The sequence below is a fragment of the Plectropomus leopardus genome, chromosome 13 (assembly GCF_026936395.1).
Source record: "Plectropomus leopardus strain MGB_pleo_1.0 chromosome 13, ASM2693639v1, whole genome shotgun sequence".
Taxonomy (NCBI): domain Eukaryota; kingdom Metazoa; phylum Chordata; class Actinopteri; order Perciformes; family Serranidae; genus Plectropomus; species Plectropomus leopardus.
Genome location: NC_142188.1, coordinates 7,425,986 through 7,446,878, shown reverse-complemented (window position 1 = coordinate 7,446,878; position 20,893 = coordinate 7,425,986). Strand labels below are relative to the sequence as shown.

At 42.2% G+C, this 20,893-nt stretch overlaps 1 protein-coding gene across 2 annotated transcripts in view; it reads right to left on the bottom strand.

Moving 5' to 3' along the window:
- meis1b (Meis homeobox 1 b) overlaps positions 1–20,893 on the bottom strand; it is a 120,565-nt gene that overhangs the window by 42,917 nt on the left and 56,755 nt on the right. For both annotated transcript variants that reach the window (XM_088086388.1, XM_088086389.1), the window contains exon 9: positions 8,660–8,736. In XM_088086388.1, coding sequence (XP_087942514.1) covers positions 8,660–8,736 — 77 coding nt within the window. The remainder of the gene's footprint in view (positions 1–8,659; positions 8,737–20,893) is intronic.

Genomic DNA, 20,893 nt, shown 5'->3' with positions numbered 1-20,893 from the left:
GAAACATAAGAAAACAGTGTGAAATTTAAAAGCAGCTTTAGACTGAGAGCAGCCACGGGGTCACTTAATCCCCATTACTGCACACACATAAAATACAAGTACGTAAGTACACACACACACACACACAAACACACACTCCCTGTTGCTCCACTACCCAAGAGCCCAGTGTCCATTAAGAGAGCCATGAATCTACCACTAAAGCTGGTTTTACAGAGTGGAGCGACAGGCTGGGTAACCACACACACACATACAAACACACAAACTGGAGAAGAGCTCAGTATGTGTGTGTGTGTGTGTGTGTGTGTGTGTGTGTGTGTTTAGTGTGTGTGTGTGTGTGTGTTTAGTGTGTGTGTGTGTGTGTGTGTGTGTGTCCATGACAACCAGGTGCCTCTCAGAGTTATAGCGAGGAAATGTTGGCCACTTGAAAAACATACATGAACTCATTGGCTCTGGCTGGGCTGGTTTTTCAAAATTCACTGACTTCTAAATAGGACTTGCCAAAAGGCAAAATATAAACATAGGGCAGGGAGAGAGAGAGAGAGAGAGAGAGAGAGAGAGAGGGGCGAAAGAGGGGCGAGAAAAAGGAAGTTTCGAACACAAAAGACAAAGAAGAAAATAACAACGAAATAAAAGGCCGAGAACAAGAATAAGACATCAGAAGGGAGCGTGTAGCTGCCACATGTGACCTCCGTCGCTCTCTTTATCTCTGTTCCTGCTTCCCTTCACACACATTCAGACAGTCTTGGACTCAGTCAGCCAGTCATCCATCAATGCCAGAGAGAGGGTATGGCTTGAAGCCTGGCTTCACCCAGAAACAACATGGCTGTCCTGTGCTGCCCACTCCACAAACACAACATTGGACAGAGTCTGTGTCCTTTAGCCTTTGGGCATGGATTGAAATGTATGTGCATCTGTGTGTGTGACCGAGAGACTGTGTGTTGCTCTAAGTGCACTCGTAGAAGCCCTGTTCGCAGCACCCTCCATGTGCGTGTTTTTGCATAATTTAATTGCATGCAAATGTATACAGTGTGTGTTTCCGTTTCACCATATATATACAAATAAATACACAAACTGAGCCATCGAGAAAAAAAATCCGTCACACACACACACACACACACACACACACACACACACACACACACACACACTCTCACACACACAGACACAGATGACCAGTGTCACACAGAGCCAGTATTGCTGACAGGGCTTGCGGTGGGGACTGCTGCAGCAAACACACAGTGGTTGACCTAAATCCCCCCATACTGCCCGTGTCATATCCTGTCTCTGCGCGTGTCACTTCCCCCCGCTGGCTCACAGCAGCCATCGCTATGGGGATCCCTCCGACTGCCCAGAAACTAGCAATGTCAGTTTTAGGCAGTTGACATCCACAGTCAGCAAAAAAGTGGCGTAAACCTAAACCCCATTTTTCTTAGCTAAGCTATAAATTTATTTCGAAACTAAATTGTGTGCCTTTAACAAGCATAAACTATATATTTCAAAAATTGAGGTTTATTTTAAAAGACACAATGCACGTAACAAGCGTAAATTGACAAGCTGTCCCTGAGCGTCCAAAACTGATGCAGGAGGGCACCTTGCGTGTCATATTTTAACTTTTGGTCCATTGACCAATTAATGGTATTGATGAGTTGGGATAAGATTGAATTAGGGAACCAACCAATTGTCAATTTGTTAATTTTAAAAGAGTCAAAAAGACTTTTTATAATGGTTAATATGTCTGCAGGATTTCAGCAGAAACTCTTATTAAGTTCATTACATGACAGTCGCCACATGAGTTCAGCAGAAACTCTGTTAGCCTCATCATGTTATGCTTTATCCACAAATCCTTCACTCTGAACCATCTCGTCTTAATTGCATGAAATCAACGTCAGTCTTGTGAGCGTTAATTGTGGGAGTAGATGTCCTATTTTTCCTAGATATTTCATTTTGGCACAAAACACTTGCTTCATGTCCCCGCTGATTCGCGTCAAAACGCCACTTTAGATCAACACAAGAAAACCACTGACTGATGGCGGCGAGTAAGACAGCGGCCGTGTGCGCTTCAACATAGACCCCGGCATTCACGTTCTGCCGCCTTTTATGTTTTGGACCCCCCTCCACGACTACAAAAGAAGGTTAAAAAGCGAGGGAGAGGAGTGGGGGAGAAAAGAGGAGGGAATAAAAAAGACCAAGAGAGAGGCGAATGAAGAGAAATGCAGGTTTGGCCTCGGGCAGCGCGCTGTGATGTAAGAGAAACAGAGAGAGGGAGAGGAAGAAAGAGGGAGGACGGGGGGAGGAGAGATGGTGTTTGGTTCTCAGTGTGTCTTTGCACATGGACACCTATATATGTATAAGTACACACACACACGTCTACACACATTTCTGTTGACACAATACAGCAAAGACAGGGTCGTGTCTACACAGGCTGAAGATTCCTGTAAGAGGCGACTGGTAGCTTCCGACTTCAAACTGTGAGACGAAAATATTGTTTTTGAAATGATTTTCACGTTTTAAGTCCGTGTTGAAATCTGAGGGGTGAGGTCATATCTAGTGAGACGTGTGTGTTCATGTGTGTGTATGTGGTATTTGCTGTAATGTCAGGGAGTTTCAGGCTGAAGCAACTTGACAGAGCTGCAGTGTATGAAACAGGCTCTAGGGCATGGACTGAAACTGGGCCTGCTAATTCCAAAACACACACACACACACACACACACACACACACACACACACACACACACACACACACACCTCAGAAGGCTTTCTGCGAACAAGTTCCAGCATCTCTCTCTAACATGTCAACATAGTGAATCATGCAAATCATCTCACTCTACCTGTTTGTCTCTCTCTCGTATTATTTGAAGGATCATTGTAGCTGATTACAACTCGGGTCTCATTCATATAGTTTTTGCACTAATTTTTATAAAGTCATTTTTGAGACCTGGCAACACATCACAGCTTTGTCAAATGCAGGTTGTAAACAAGCTGAAAGTTTAAACATATTTTCTAAAAAAAAAAAAAGAAAAAATTCATTAACTGGTGGTAAAACTGAAAGTGAGTGCACACAAAACGTTGGCAATGATTCCTCATTGCACATGCAAATAAAGCGAGTACAGCAGGTCAGTTGAATGAGGGAGTTTTGGTCTATAAACTATAAGGAATATTTACGACAGACCGTTTGAAGAATGATTTCACTGTTTGCCTTTATTGACTATTCCAAACATTTGGCTGGCCTGGGAGTTGGTTTAAAACCTGTCTGATAATTTGACTGTTTCTTGACCTGTTTAACCTCTTATTAGCTTTGTTAGGCGTTCCCGGAGCAGTGCATTGTTATCACACCTGCCAAAACGGCTCAACCTAAGAAAACAAGACCCTAGTTGTAACGAATCCAAATGATCCTTTCATTTTGGTTCAGAACGCTTTATTAGCATACTTATTGCATGTGCGAAACTGACCAAACTGTTTAAACATTATGGGAATTTGTTGCTCAAAAAGACAAAAAACAAACTCAGTTTTCATGTTTTCGTGCTCTTTTTCTCTCACCCTGCCCTGATTCTCTTTCCTCCCACACTCACTTGCTCCTCTCCCCCTTCCCTCACCTCTCCCTCTCTTCAGCTCGTCCTTATAGAAACACGATAAGTGACATATATGTCCGTGCAAGGCCGCTCCTTCCTAAGTAGCCTCCCTCAACGTCCGTCCACTCTGCCCTCTTAAATACTACCTCTCTCCATCCCTCTCTCTTTTTCTCTCTCCCTCGCTCTCTCCCTGTCTATGCTTTTAAGACGTTCGTAAAAGGAGGTCTTATTGACAAAACAATCGCTCGGCGAGGCTTAAACACTGCCTTTAAAGGCGCATTATTAAATTGCAGGCAGGAAGGGGAGGGGCGGCCAACAAGGGAAACCTGATGACCTCGCCATCGATTTTTACATCACCGGAGCGTTAGGAGAACTTAGCAGAGAGATACTGACTGTAGCAGGAGAAAGAGAAAGTGGAGAGAGAAAGACATGTTATATGTTATGCTTCGGGCTCTTAGCTGCTGCCTGACTCACAGTCGTTTACAATGTGTGAGCAGGTAAAGGTTGTATCGTTCAAGGAATCTTTGAATAAACTAATCTTTCTAAGGCTTCTTAGCTTCTTGTGTCTGAAACTGATAGTATTGGTTTGCTTTAAAACCGGATTTTTTTCTCCTCCTTTTTTGGCTGCAAACCGTAATGAGATGTTAATTAACTGTAATGCATGATATAATCCTTCATGTCTTCAAAATGTATTCAGAAACACAATCGTGGAGAAGTTAAATAGTGGCTTTTCTTTGTGTGAGAATCATTCAAACAATATAATAACATGAATCCATCATGTTAGTTCTGACATGTTTGGTGTGTGTAAGACTGGGGCCTCGTTGTCACTGCACAAAAAACCCACTAACGCCTGCTTACATTTGGCTATTTGGCAGCAGTAACATCCAGGACAACTCAGCAGTAGTCACGAGTATCTGAATAGCACTGATGGAAACACAACATGTGTGTGAACACACTAATTTTAATTTCTTAACCAGTGAGATGCAATGACTCGCCAACACAAATTATCGTCCACTGAGTTTGAGAGAGAGACTGAATGTGTCAGAGATATATAAAAAGAAGTAACCACAGACCTCTTTCCATGCTGCTTTCTGCTGTTTATATGTTTTACAGCTTGTCCGGGACATCCAAAGGACACCCCAAAAACAAAACAAAAAAATCTACACACAGAAAGGCATACTCGTGTGTGTACACAGCTCTGCTCTACTGGCAATGGGAACATAGCCTATGGCCTATTTTTAGTGGGTTTACCCATGTTTAAAAAGCCTGCGTGCACTCGTCGATTTTGGTGGAAAAGGATTAATGTTGACATTAAAAAACCCTTGTTGAGCAATTAACAGTGTAAGTGTTTGGTCGTTTGGGTCACGTGGCATGTCTGCTTTATGGGTGTATAACAATATACTCTTATAGTGTGTGTACACACCTTACCTTTCTGGAAAGTCTGCGTGTGACTTTGCTTATCTGTATGTGTGTGTGTGTATACTGTATAGGCTACTGTAAAGGGATTTGTCCAGGTATTTGCGTTTGGGTGTGTGCGAACATTCTCTGTATATGATTCTGCTGTGTAAATGTGCATTACCACGCACACATGCGCAGACTTTCTCCATTCAAATTGAGATTCCCTGGTGCAGCGTATTTCTGCCAATAATTCATGAGTGATCTGCGCCCCTTGCTGGCCTTTAGCATTTTTATTTAATCTGCTGAGCCCTACCGCGTGCTCGCTCATCAATAATACACACCGACATGTGTGTTAACACATCTATGGTGTGTGCGAGAGAGAGAGCATGTGGATGTATGAGAGATACTGTGTATTGCATGCATTGCACACATGTAAATAAAGAGATTTGGGTGTGTGTGTGTGTTAGCCATAGAAGAGGGAAGGGTGTGTGTTCATACTGTCCAATGCTGTAACATGTGACGGGGTTGCTCAGTGCGTTTTATTTCTCAGTTGTACATGATTTTCATTGTTAGGTCTTCCCTCAGCAAACCTGTATGACCTGTGGTTCAACTGCGGCCGTTTGACATGAATCCGACGCCGATGGCCAGCGTTTGACCGTGAAACGTGCTCTCATTAAGTGTTTTATGCTTTTTGAAGTCTTCTTTGGCTTCGTGTCACAGTTATAGATCTGATTGGTGCAAGTGAACGCATGAGAAAGTGAGTGTGTGTAACTCTGAGAGAATTTAGTCACGCACGCATTTGTGTGTGAGCGAGCGTGTGTTCATCAACAGCGCTGACAAACAGAATCACAGCTAGGGAAATTGACTTCACCAAATCAGTGGGTCAGGAGGTAACATCACCGGGGGTTGCTATGGAGACACCCAATGACGGGGCTTCCCAAGCAGCACAACAACACGCCTGCGAAATGGCAGTTCCCCTAACGTAACCTCTCTTTCTCTGATTGTCTCTTCATTAATCTTTCTTTCTTCTCCGTTATCTTTTTCTCCTTCTCTATCTCCATCTTTCTTCTTCTTCTCTTCACTCTTTCTTTCTCTCCGTTTCTTTGTCTTTATCTCTCTGTCACCCCATCTTTTCACTTTATTGTTTTCCCTCTCAATCACCCTTCCATGCTTCACTGTACTGCTCGCTTGCTCAAACAACCGTGCATGGAGATATGCCTCTGGACAAGCGTGCGCACACGCAAACACACACTTGTATACAACGAAATGTGAGGGGGCAGCGGGATCCCAGCATGCAGGGTTTAACAGCTAATACCCCTTAGATTAACCACCCCCGGTTCCCCTCTCTTACACACATACACACACACAGAACATCTTCCACAAACCAAGATTAACCTCCCACGATTTACACAGTGTGTGTGTTGGTCATGCACAACTACACACACACACACACACCTTCAGGGTGTGTTGCTATCCCCCTACCAATAAAAACGACAAACAGAATGAGAGCACAGTCAGCCTTAAGTGACCAAGCTACTGTTCATGTGACTGTCTGACTCTCTCCCACACACACACACACACACACACTCACACACACACACACGCACACACACTCACACACACTCACAGAGCTTGGCTTTATCTCAGCTGTAAGAATTGATCCCCCATGGATTTCAGAGGGGTCACGTGATTTGATAACCTCTACAGGATTCCCTCTGGTCAGGAGGTCTTTTTTCTGGCAGTGTGTGTGTGTGCGTGTGTGTGTGCGCGCACATTATTTTTGGCCCAGTATAAAATGAATTCTCCATAGACTGACACACCATACCCTAATCTAACGTCTGTCTGTCTCTGAGGTCTCAGATTGAACAATGGCGGGGAATAATGTTAACATCATTAGACTGCTGGTAATGGGGATTTATCATGTCTCATCTCTTTCTCTCCCTCTCTCCTTATCGTCCTCTCTTTCTCTTCATCTATTTTTCACCCTGTCTGGCTCTTTAACTCTCTCTCTCTCTCTTTCTGCTGCGCTTTGCCTCTCTGCAGCCTCCACTTTCATGCCCGTACCTTGCAACTAACTGATACTTTCAAGGATTATTTTAAGGGCCGCTCAGATCAAACACCCCTCTGCCTGGACCCTGCCTGAGTTACCCAGACTCCAGCCCCTTTAATTAGACATGGCTAATAACACTAAGCATGTGCTGATAGCCATCTCTCTGATAAGACTAGCCGCACAAGGACTTAGGGCCCCCTGTCTACCTTTCGCAGTGCTACCTAAGGTTAAAATGGCTAGTTAGCAACCTTATGTTATGGCACCGGCCAGTCACGCTTACGCCCAATTAACAAGCTAGTTGGCAGTTACAGAGCAGTAATTTGCAAAGGCAGGATAGCAATCAGGCTGTGCACTTCTAAGCTAGGCTCCTTGCTAACAAGGACAACTTGAAATGCTAAATGCATAATAAAAAAGTACTAAATAATGATGAATAAAAAGATATGTGGTGAGTGGATGCCCGATAACATGATTTTTAACAGAATAATGAGTGGATAATGAGTAGCTGCTGCTATAATATCATGCCAAAACGTAACTGCACATTATATGTAATTTTTTGTTTCTTGATATACATTTACAGTGTTGCTTTTTTAAATTTTATTTGGGCAGTCCCTTGAGGATGTTGTGAAGTCGACAATTAATGCAAATTTAGCCAATCTCAGGTCACTAAGCATCTCACGTCTACCGTTACCCAACGTTTTTTGAACGTCAGAATCGAGCAGTTTCAGTGTCAGTGTGAGATTAGTGTTGAACGTTAACCTCTGCTGCCAAAAACAAAACACAACATGACGAGTGGGAATGTGATCATGTTGTGTTGTGTTAGCTCACGCTAACCAGGCAAGAGAGAGCAGGAGGAGAGCATGCCTCAAACGACAGAAACAGCTGATTGTGGCAGCCCCACCATAACAAATAAATTCTAATTCTGTGGTGAAAACTTTCTTGTCACCGCAATTTTATTGCAAAAAAATGCCCATAAATATTGCAACATCCTAATTTTTTCGAAACGCTGCCAGGAAATCAGGCATTGCAGACAATCCCAAATATAGCCCACAAAATCCTGAAACGAGCAGTCTGGAGTATGAATCTTTCATTATTTTCTATGCATGGCAAATTTAACCCTGAAAAAGCCAACTTTAAGGACAATACAGTGCACAAACTGGGAGTGAATGCTAAATGAGATGTTCACCGACTGAATAACAAATGTTAATCACAGTAAAAAGGTGCAACAAAAAAGCCAACACACCAAAATAAGTCAAAGTAAAACCATATAATTAGTCTCAGAGCTACCACTTTTTCAGTAATCATTCTTGTATGGCTGGAAAAACATCCAATAAAATCATCCAACTTGCATGTTGGGTGATTTTATTGGATGTTTTCAGATGGTAGTTTGACTCTTAATTAACATGGACGCTCATGTTTGGGCTGAGTTGGGCTGTTGGTTTGGAAAATCACTCCAGGCCATATCTCTTTAGATGGATTGATCTAGGTGAGGATGATTCGGTAAGTGGTGTGAGTGTGTTTCTGTGTGTGCGTAGGATGAAAATAGGGGTGGAGCGCAGGCATTAATTCCGATCATTAAGAACTTGGATAGCTCGGGGGCACAAACCCCTGAAATCGACTGCATGTAAACCCTGAAATGACTTACCAGTTGTTCACTTGTAGGATGGTGAGGCCTGTGTCTTGCGCCAGCTGTTTCTTCTGTTCTTCTGACGGGTAGGGATGCTGCAGGAGAAGGAGACAACACCGATGTGAAAAGGCTGACCACAAATTGTTTAATGAAGCTTCTTGTTGTTGAAAAAAGGCTTTGATGCGCCTTTTAGTAAAGGAAAAGTTGTTGTAGGTCACAGGTTACACACACACACACCGACACACACAAAACCATTCAGCGTAATGAGAGGTAGAAAATGAGACGTGTGCTCATGCTCGTTGGTGCGTAGGTGTCAGTATGTGCCTGTGAGTGTGTCTATCTGGATATATACTGTAAGTATGTGTGTGTGTGTGTGTGTGTGCGTGCGTTAACGTGTCTCTCTCCCCTCGATCATTAATGGAATATGAAATCTTGTAATTAATGGCAGCCAAAAAGGCAAGCCAATTAGAAAGTTAAGTGAAGTGGAGAACCAGCTCTGGTAATTAGGCAGCCTCTTACACAAATATATTCGCGTCGACGGCCCCCCTTTCACCCTGCTGCATATGTAATCAGCGAGCGGGGAATATGTAACGTTAACCCGATGGAATACAGACAAGAGAATGTAAAATCTCCTGTCTTTATTGCTGCTGTTTGCTTTTATCCTTACTGCAGTCGGTGCATTATCACGGCTCTGTTAAGTTTGCCATTTTGCTGTAATCCTTTTTAGCTGCACTGATTGTCAGAAACCTGAAAAGACTTCTTGGTTTCATCCTTTTGAGTACAAGCTTTAAACAGAAACAGCTTAAACATAAAAATACTTTGCAGTGAGAAGGTGGAACAATTTTACTTTTCTCTAATGTAATGTCAGAGATTAATGAATTTTCATTTTTATATTGTCCTAACTTAAAGGTCCCGTGTGTAAGATTTAGGGAGATTTAATGGCGTCCAAGAGCGAGGATGGCAGAAACTTCTCCTAGTTAGTTTTCCTTCATAGTTCATTAATCAGGAGGTTTTTATCATGAGCCGAATTATTCACACAGGTCTCTTCCTCTCGAAAACAAACCGGCCAAGTGATTTAAACCAGTTGAAAGACTGAATAAAATAGTGTTATGTCACAAATTCATGCTTCTTCTATGTTATTTGGCGTCTCATAGACAGGCTGCTACCCATCACCTGCTAATGTTTGGTAACCTTTTTTTTTCTGATAACTTAAGATCCAAACGATCAAGAGGTTTTTACTAAAAGCTGATTTACCCACAGAGGTCACTTCCTCTTCAAAACAAACGGACCTGGTGATTTAAACCGGTAAAAAAGCAGATTCTCGTTTTTAAAAATCAGTGTTTTTCCTACACTGTTCATTGTGGAGAGACTAATTACAGTTTTTAGTTTAGTTTGTCTGTTCTGGGCTACTGTAGAAACATGGTGGTACAACATGGCAGTCTCCAAGAAGGGTGGTTCATTCTTAGGCAACATAAACATAATGATCATCACATACATTATACATTATATATATTATTATATACATTACACACTAAAGGAAATTGAATTATCATATCGCATTCCATATATTTTTATTCATATGCCTATCTAGTCATTGAGTTACTGTTTTTAGTCACCATAGTCTGCTGACTGTTGTTTTAATGCATTTATGTCATATGTGGCTGCTATGATAATGCAATTTCCCTTCAGGTATTAATAAAGTTTTTATATCAATTATTTCTGCCAATATATCTACCTAAATCCTGCACGCTTTGCCTTTAACGCTTATAATTCTTTAAATCAAGCTGCATCACCTTGATGTTAAAGGTGGCCACTTTTTATGTTCAAACAAGACAATTTGCACTGATACAAGATACTTTCTTTTAGTCTGAGATTATTCTGCATTTACGTCAAAACTCATAAATATGACAAATGAATGTATGATGAACAACAGTTCAGTTGTGACAAAGATAACCCAAACAAACTTTAAGCGCAGTGTTTCAACACAAACGAGAAGCCGGCTGAGAACAGTTAAAGTCGAGCCACCTGTTTAAATATATAGAATGAATAAATTGGATAAATGTGAACTCGGGGAGTGTGTCGATTTATATTAGAGTTGGGGGGGTTTCACAGTTGCACGGAGCCTTGTTCGTCGAGGACAATGTGCTGTTCATGACCCAGACAAGACATGGACTGTGCTGAACACCATAGGCAGGCCATAAAAGAGGAGAGGAGGAAGGAGCAGCGGAGCGGAGGAGAGAATAGATTGTTGAACACAGAGCACCAACTGGAAACTATGTACGTACCAAAAATGTTATGTTTACATTTAGAGGGAAAAAAAACAAAACATAAATAACCAAAAGAGAATCATTAAAGATCAATGATTTATTCTGCAAAAGTGTTTTCATTTTGCCAACCAGGAATGTGATTTTACCGTGAATCCAGTGATTTTTGTCACGTTAGCGTGACAAAAATATTTTGTTAGCTAGGGCGAGAGTTACCCAACCACACCCTAACCCCTAACCCTTTCCCCATATTTTGTGTATCAGTTCAGACCATACACACACACATTTAATCCCGTGCAATACCAAAAAGTCCCCAACGTCATTTATGAGTGCATAAAACTTGCAAACCCACAACAAAATCAGATAGTGTCATTTTCAGATAGTGGTTACGTGTATGTTTTAGGCTATTCAGCACCAACACAAAATCATTTTTCGGACACTAAAATTGACTTATTTGCATCATAGGAACAGGCCATTCTGACAGTTATTCTTCAGTTTTATGATGACTATCAATAGACGCCACACATATTATTACTGTATAATAAATCTAGTATGTCTAACAAGAACACACACATACACACACACACTTAACAGCCATTAAGGCATGCAAAATCAGTGCGGCGCCAGTTTTTTCATTTTTTCATCACAGTTTTTTAAGCGCATAATGAACAGGATTGTGTTTAATGCCGGGACGAGCCAGCAGAGAGAGAGGACAGGATGATTTTTTCCCAGCCTTCCCTTGTCCATGTGATTGGTTGTGGGTAACAGTAATACAAGGAGGCTAATTTCATGCGACAAGCTGTAATTCCATTGTCGCCTCTGGCCAAATTTGTGTCCACTTCTTTCCTCCAACTCTTTTTGTGGGTGCCCTTATGTGTGTGTGTGTGTATGTACATGCATGTGAACAGTCTGTCCATTCATTTACTTTGTCTCTTCCATACTGTAGACTAATCAGATATCATATTTAAAATAACAGCATATCTGGGGCGCCAGAAAGTGAGGATACTCTTTAGGGTTTGTGTCATCTGATGTTTTGACACATTGAGCTCTTTACATACAGACATCACACACACACACACACACACTCGCTGAGGACATACCGAGGCTAATCATGCGAATGTGCCTTCTAAGTCTTTCTTCTCAACAAAGCTGATTGAACATGAAGACATCAATGTGTCCATTCTACGTATCGTAGATAAGTTAAAGCAGGAGTGTCTGCCTCGTGATATCGGGGGTCTGTGGCCACGCCAGGGGACACAGTGCAGCACAAAGACACCCTGTTTCAGTGCTTCCCTGCCTCTAGCTTCCCTGCACACATACCCAGAAAGATATTCACAACTAGTCAGAAACAGACACACACGCAATCTGACACTGGGAAAAAAATGTGCTTGGTTGCGTGAGTGTGCTCTGTTTGATACGTCCTGCCAGTAGTGGAATGTAACTGAGTACATTTACTCAAGTACAGACACAGGTACAATTTTGAGGTTCATTGACTTATAATATGATTGATAGTTGGCGAAATATGAAAATGCTGTTTAAAAAGTGTGTAGGTTTCAGGTGATATATTGGCAGAAATTGGATTTTATATAGTAAGTATCTTCTCTTTAATGTATAATCACCTGAAAATAAGAATCATTGTGTTTTTCTTTGTCTACAGAGATTGCCATTTTGCATTTCCATGTTTCTACAGCACCCCATTATGGACAAACCAAACACTCGCTCTAGATACAGCAATCTGTGTTTAACGTCAGCCACCGCAGTTAAAAGCCTCTCCTTAATGAACCAAACAACACATGAAATTGATTTATTCAGTGTTTTAGCAGGATGAATTCACTGAGTCCGTTTGTTTTGGGGAGGAAAAGACTTCTGCAAATAATTTGGATGCTGGTGAAAACCTCCTAAATGTCTTTATCTTATCGGGGAAAAAATGAGCACACATTGTCAGATGCTGGGATAGTGTGATTTATGAGGTGAAACTTAAGATAATTCAGCTTCGGGTAAAAAACTTCTGAACAAACAAAACTGAAAAAAATTTCACCAGGAATCACACTTGGCCACTAAAAACCTGCACACTGCTCCTTTAATGCAAGTACATATTGCTAAGAATACAACTTTTACTAAGTAAAAATCTGAATGCAGGACTTTTAATCAAGTGTTTTTTTTACATTGTGGTATTTCTATTTTTACCAAAGCCAAAGATCTGAAAACTCCTTCTTCTACTGCATGCCGCCCAATATAACCTCCTACATGTGCAACATGTACCAGAGTTTTCAGATACAAAACAACACACTTAATGGAAGAGTTACCAGGAAGAGACGGAACGAAAGCCAGTACATCAAGACTGTTTTTGTCCTCCTTCTTTCCCCTCTAAACCACCAAATTAGCTCCTATCTGTCAAAACACTGTGATTTAGTTTCTCACTCAGCAACAAGTCACCCCGTTTTAATATTGTCTGTGAGTGATTCTGGTGTCTTAATGGTCTTTGGCAGTGGTTCAGCGGGTAGAGAGAGCGAGAGAGAGAAAGACCTTTAGTGAGTAAAGCAATAACATGTTCTTTAAAAGAGCAGATGGAAAGTTTCTGCGCATCCTTCCCTCCCTTCCCTCTTCCCTCCGCCTATCTTAATGATATGTCTTCTCCAAATATACAACTCCTTTCATGAGAATTTCCACCCTGCTCGCCGCTCTCTGCTGGGCTCTGAGCATGTGGGTGCCAGGAGGGGTGTGTGTGTGTGTGTGTGTGTGTGTTTGCTCCTTATGTATGTCTTATCAATCCTAGTGTGCGTGTGTGTGCATGCATGTGTGCTGTATTGTGTGCATCCACTTGAGTCAGAGATTTTACTTGTGCATTTTTACGTGTGTGTGTTTGCTTTCATTTCAGCCACTGAGCTTGCTTGTCGTGTGTGTGTGTGTGTGTGTGTGTGTGTGCGTGCGTGGGTGGGTGAGTAACAGAGCATCAGTAACATCCCCTCCCTGTCTGACCGTCTTCCTCTCTGACCCCCTCAGACAAGAACAAGCGAGGGATAGATAGACGGAGAGAAGAAGGAAAGAGAGGAAGAGGGAAGAAGGAGGCAGGGGAGGAGACTTGGAAATGTATATCTGGAGCCCCAGGGGTTTAGCAAAGAGATAAGAGCATAAATATTCTGCAAGACCCCTCTTTACTCCCCCTGTCCCATGTCTAACCCAGGAAAAACTATTCGAGGCAGAGCAGTGGCGAAAAATGTCAACCACTACAGTGCTACAAGAAAATAGTAATCAGATTATTTGCTTGATTAATTACTTAAAATAAAGCTTGAGTTTTATTGTAATACAAAATAAATTAATTAATAATAATAATAATAATAATAATAATAATAATAATAATAATAATAATAATAATAAAATGATATTTTAAAGGCAATAGAATGACAGAAGCCAATGTAAAGCCAAAGCAACAAAGAAAAAAACAATATAATTAAAAAAAAAAACTATAAGTCTATAAAAATCTGTTAAGAGGTGATTTTAAAGGAGGTACTGATTCTGAAAGCCTTTTCTCCTCAGGCAGGTCGAGCCACAGTCGAGGGGCCCTGATGGCAAAAGTTGGGTCATTTAAGCCTCGACAGTCTGAAAGGCCCCACCTGAGGATCTGAGGCTGCGAACTGGCTCACATGGGGTCAACATTTATGCTATGTAGCTTGGGGCAGGACCCAGATGTGCTTTTAAAGTGATCAGTAAAATCTCAAAATCAATTCTAAATCGGAGAGGGAGCCAGCGGAGAGAAACCAGGACCGGGTTGATGTTATCTCTTCTGTTAAAACCAGTGAGAAGTCTAGCTGCTGCATTCAGAACAGCCCAGTCACCAGAGGAGAATGTTGGCATGGTACGTTTCAGCAAACCACAGATATATTACATTTGTATGTTTCATATGTTTTAAATCAATGTTTTTAAAGTTTATAGTATATGAGCTGACTTTGAGCTTTCATACCTAACTGAGACTCCGGCGAAGCTGCAGACCGACAAACAACCAAACAGTTGTTTTGTAGCAAGTCATGCTGAGACTTCCACTGTTTTTTTTTTGCCACCACACAAGGGTATTTTTCTTTTTTCTTTTTTTTACCAAGACATCGCTCTGTTAAGCCACAAACAAGGTATTTTAAGCCACAACACAATCTTTTCCTACCATAACCAAGTAGCTTTGCACCTGAGCCTGACCACAAGTTAACCACAGCTCGCTGAAACGTAAAGTTTCGACATATCCGCTGCATAATCTCGTCCAAATGTACATATCTATGGTTTGCAGAAATGTATACCACTATTTATTTTGGCCACTGAGTTGTTCTTAACTAGTTGGAAGTGAGAGTTACTTTTGTTTCATGCCAGAAAGAGGAGATTTTAAAGTGGAGGAAATAAGAGTGGTTTTATCCAGGTCAGACTGTCAGAGCACTTGTTTAATTCTGGAGATGATTGTTATTAGCTTTACAATATATGTTATTAAGGGTCTGCAGAATACATACTGTTAAAGTTCATTCTCATCTTATGTGGAATTAGTTCGTAAAAATGTCCAAACTGGCTAAAATGCTGCCAAAGAAGTAAAATTACAGCCCAAAACTGATTTCCTGTTCTGTTTTTCTATTTTATGTCTGAGAACCCTGAAGCTACAATAGCTCACAACATGGGAGCAGATATTCATTTGTCCAAACATTATCTTACTGTCATCTGCAGGAGCAACAACCCAAAACCAAAACAAACATGAGAAGGTAGCACCTTCCTAAAGTTCATGGCTCCCTTATTCTTATTTTTGTGATTTGTAAACTGTATAAAGCCTCACCTTAGTCTGTCAGAAGCGGTGAGAGGGAGAAGAAAGAGAAAGAGTCTGAGTCACTCTTTTGTCGGGGATGCCTCCCCTTCACCACGAGGGGAGGGCTATTTGAGAAATGTCTTTTATCTTGCTGCTGCTCTCCTTCATCTCGCCTCCTCAGCAAAAAGTTGTCTTTTCCGATTCTCTCTCTCTGGCTGTCTCTTCCCCTCACTGCTGAAAAACACTTCCCTTTTAATTTAGCTTTGGCTCAAAAATAAGGTATCCGCCCTTTAAAAATTGACATAAACATTGACAAAACAGCACTCGTAAAATTCAACCTTTGCATGATTTTTTGTTTTGGCATCTGAATGCTAGATTCATTGCCGATATAAGTCAAATATCCTTGTGTAAATTCAGTTGGTAAGTAAGATAAGATAAGAGATTAGAGATAAGATTAGCCTTTATTGTCTCCCTTAAGAGAAATTTGTCTTGGACAACCGAGAGACCCAGGCCACATGGCCATACAAATACACAGTCAAACTACAATTAACACAGTTTCTTCCCCGGATTCACACATTAGGACAAGAGAACACAGGCGACGCCGTCACACACACATACAATCAGACTACAATTAACCCACAGTGTCCCCACCAGTCCATACACCCCAAGAGTATTGCACAATGTCCTAAATTTCATGGATGCTCTACAATGATAATTACACTAAAGTGCTATACAAGATTATTGCACAAATGCCCTACACCTAATAAAAGCACACACACTAAGAAATACACACTTCATGTACCCTACATCAGATATTACACAATGCCCTATACCAAAATATGCACATATATGGCTTACTGATCACACACACACATACACAAACACACACACACACACATACACACGATCACTTATTGTTAAGTAGTTTGACTGATAAAGGGACTAACAAAAATGTATATCTGTTAAGCTACAGTTTGGTAACCTTCTGCCTGAAGGCATCAGCTCATACTCCTTATGTAGGATTTTGGTGATTTTTGGGCCCTGCTTTTGCACTGTCTGCTCAAAAATTTCCTTAAAATATATCACATTTTAGATGACATTTTACCTTTATATCTCAGTCCTAATGTGTGAGACTCCATCTTTGTTAACCAATTCACTGCAGCCACAGTCCTCTCAGTCCCGTCGCTTCTTTAGCCATTAATGTTAGGGTGTTATCGTTGCATATATTTCTATTTAAAGCCGTGCTTCCTCGAGCCTCTGTGCATCCCATTAAAAAGGCTTGACACGCCACATTAGCTTTAGAAACTGCAACCATGAAACAGGATGGAGGGAGGAATAAGACAGAGAGGAAAATCATATGTTGTCACAGTCATGTGACGTGCCTCAAAAAGAGGCCATGACACTGCACAATCTGTGGATAACAGACGCGGGTCAACGGTATTTTGAGTAAGCTTACTTTACCACCAGATGGCTGGGTTCGCCACGAGGCTCAAGGATGCCAGAAAACACGATGAATCACAGTAAACAACTTGTCAATGTGCAGTAATTTACTTTAGTGTACTTCTCTGTTATCATTGAGATACATTTAGTTACTTTTTTCCGCAAAAAAAGCTTAAATCTCCTGAGACAGTAAAAATTAACAACCCGAAACACCAAGCAGGTTACGGCACACGCTAACAACATTATGCATGGTTATTGACTTGCATGTGCCAGTTGAGGTAAAAGCGAAAAGCCTCGACTTGGCCAGGTCTGTTCCCTCACTGTTCCCAGGTCAAATCTCTGTGGAAACCGAGCTGCCCATCAGGAATGCCTGACGGCTAATCCGGGGGCCTTTTTGGCTAGAAGGGCATCAGAGTATCATACCAAACTGTCTTACGCACCCATACACACACATTCACAAACACAGTTTACTGGAAGTGTAGCCTTGCTGCTGCCAGACGTGTATGAGATTACCTTAAATATTTGGGGAGGCAAGCACATTGTTATGCTAACAACAAATGCCCAGAACCCTGAGCACAAGCAGACTTTAAAACAAGCGTTCCAAACCGTAAGCCTGTTGTATCTCATACAACAAGCCTCCAATTTCCAAAATTTTCTTGCTCATTCAGTGGAAGTTTCATCCTGTGTGTGTGTGCTCACGCTGCGCTGCGAGAGCTACGCCATTTCAAATTCCTTTCTGTGTAGGTGGCATCGACTGACATCCCTTTGACTTCATTAGGGAGCAGGGACCCAGCAACAAAGCTGGCTCTGGGAGAAAGGGGGGATTAAAGAAAGAAAGAAAAGAGAGTGAGAGCGAACAAAACAACAACAGAAAAAAAAAACAAAGCACCCCTAACCTAATTTCCTCTGATTCGGGCTGCTCCAATGCAAAAAAACAAAACAGAGCAAAAACAGATCTTTTAAAGGACTCAAAATGAACCAACTACAGGATGAGAGTTTCAGAGTGCCCTCTGTGCAAAATAAACGCCCCCCGTCTTTGCGCTGCAAAGCGCAGAAACAGCCTCTTTTATGGCGTTGGACTACGTTAAACCAACTCAAAGCTTGTACCATGAATAATTCATCTCCGTTTTTTTGTTTTTGTTAGAAACCCCGATATATGCACCAGAAATGGCAAAGACGCCCCCTTTCAAACTGTTTTTGTCATCAAATCTCTCCATCTCGTCTGAAGATAAAGAAAATTGAGGAAAAAAAAAAAAACAGATGTTCTTGGGCTTTTCATTTATTAATGAGCATTTTCCCTCTCAAAAAACAGCTTTTGTTGATTTAGGGAAATCTCACAGCGCTCTTGCCTATGGGAATGAGATAAATCTAGTTAGCTGGTGAGGCAAAGGGTGAAAAGTATGTCATTAAAGCTCTAGTACAAAGTGGATTAGACAATGTACAGCATTACCAGCTCCTTCACTATGATAATTGATGATTAGCATCATGCATCGCTTTTCCAAAACTCTGAGGGCACACAGCATAATGCAGTGCAGCAGCCTCTGCTGTAGCTGTCCCTGCTGCGCTGCAGGGTGTGAACAATGATCCGTCTGCTTTACAGTTGGGTGGGTCTCTAGCCTATATGTATACTGAAGCTTATAGCATGTATGCACATGACCACGTCTCAAGTCTTCACAAAGTGCTGTATTGTTGTGCTTCACGTGGACTGTAAAGGGTGAGGTCTGTTGATTCTGAGGGAAAGCATCTTAGTCTGTGTGCTGTATGTGTCTGTACTCTCTGCTTGTTTTTTACTAAGAGCGAGGGCGTGCTTCATTAGTCCTCCCCATTCCAGCTCAGGGGAGGCTAAATTTATTAAGGGGGCCGGATGTTGCACAACACCTGCTGCTGTGCTTCCCTCTGTGCAATAAAGGGAAGGGGGTGCAACATGCTAGCTAGTGCTAGTGGTAAGCGCTGCTCGTTGGACTGAGGCTGATGAGCTGGGGCTAATTCAGGGGGTGATTATGTAGTTTGCTGGACCACTAAACCTCTTTAAGCCCGTAATTACTGCCTATTTGAGCGAGGGGAGGCACTCCAAAGCAATCGGTACTTGCACCAAGCGGCGCTGTGAACGGCAGCCACAGCTGGAGGTGGGCCGCCTCAGGGCTGCCTGAGACGGAGGGGGTGTGTAAATGGGGAGTAGGAGGGATCCGCAAAGCCTCATCCCAGTCAGGTACCACGAAGGGCTGAGAGAAAACAGCGGGACGCCCCTCCAAGCAACAGCATGCTAGCTCCGAGCTACAGTGCTCGGAGCTAGCGTTCTAGCAGCGTTCTCTAAGCTTAAAACAAATGTGCTCTTGTTACACACACCCACACAGAGCTCGTTACACGGGGCAGAGAAACAAAGTGCCATTAGGAGAGAGTACAGAGAAACAAAACAAAAATTATTAAACGAGAGGCCTTCCTAACCACATCAACTCTCCTGACTAAATTGAGCTTGGAGGTAAGTGAGGAGGGGGAGTGGATATGTCAATGTGATGAAAAGGCTTATTTTAGACTGTGACACACAAGAGGGAATCAGATTGTCAGATTGCACCTCGACCATGGGGGAATCCATTTCATTTCACCTGACTTTCAAGGAAATTTGACTTTACGTAATGCCACTGAAATCTGATCTCTCAGAGGAAGCAATTTGGGGACCACAGAACATTCTAATAACCCTGGCGATATTATTATGTTATTATCATAATTACCCTTTTGCCCCCGACGTTTTAATTAGAAACTCACCGTTGGCCCCTAGGGGGGTGAAACGATCCTGGGTTGGGGGAATGCTGAAACTAGGTAAGGGTACTTCACAATTGCTCCCTTATGCTCTTCGGAGCGGCAAATGTTAGAGGCAAAGAGGACGCAGCGTTGAAAGACGAAGCTTTCTCTTCCTCCTCTGTCTTTATTTGACATCTCTGTCATTCAAAGTACAGCTACACCCCTCCCTCCTCATTCCTGTATCTCCCTATCTTTCTCACCCGTCTCCGCCCCCTCCATCCCTCTGTTCTATATTTAGCATTTTGCTTAACTATCTCATGCCGCCTCCTTTTCTCCCCTCTTTCCTCCCACCTTCCGCTTAACTCCTCTCTTTGCCGTTACCTCTTCTTTTTTCCTTCCATTTTCTGCCTCTCTTTCTTCTCCTCCATCCGTCTCCCCTCCTCGGCTTTCTCTCTCCCATTTCGTCTTCAGCGGCAAAGAACCTTCTCCATCAGTGCACCACTTTTACAAATCAATGACTTAATCTGTCGTAACAAACAAGTGAGCAGCACCCTCAGCCCCGTTCACTTCCCCCGCCATCGCTAATGCTACAAAACAGAGAGAGGGCGGAGAGAAAGGAGGAAAGCTGACAAATAATAGTAATGTGGATAGAAGAAGAAGTATGTTGGAAGACAGAGAAATTACTAAAGAGGAAGGATAGGAGGAACACAAGTATGTTTGAAACTGTGAAGAGAAGAAGTAAAAAGACGGTGAAAAGTGAGAAAAATTAAGTGTGTGTGCGTTGCCGTGCACCACATCTCCTCTCCAACCCCTCAGCTCTGTCAGACTCCTCTACCATGAGTTATTGCCTGTCTGCATTCACCACCTGGTTCACTAGCTATGATTTCTCTCACTCCAATGGACACACACACACACATCCTGACACACAAATACACACACACGCTCACATACATACTCACAAATGCACGTACATCGCCATGCACACCAACCTGACCGCCGTGCTCCGCCGGGGCACCTTAGGTCAGCTGTCCACGT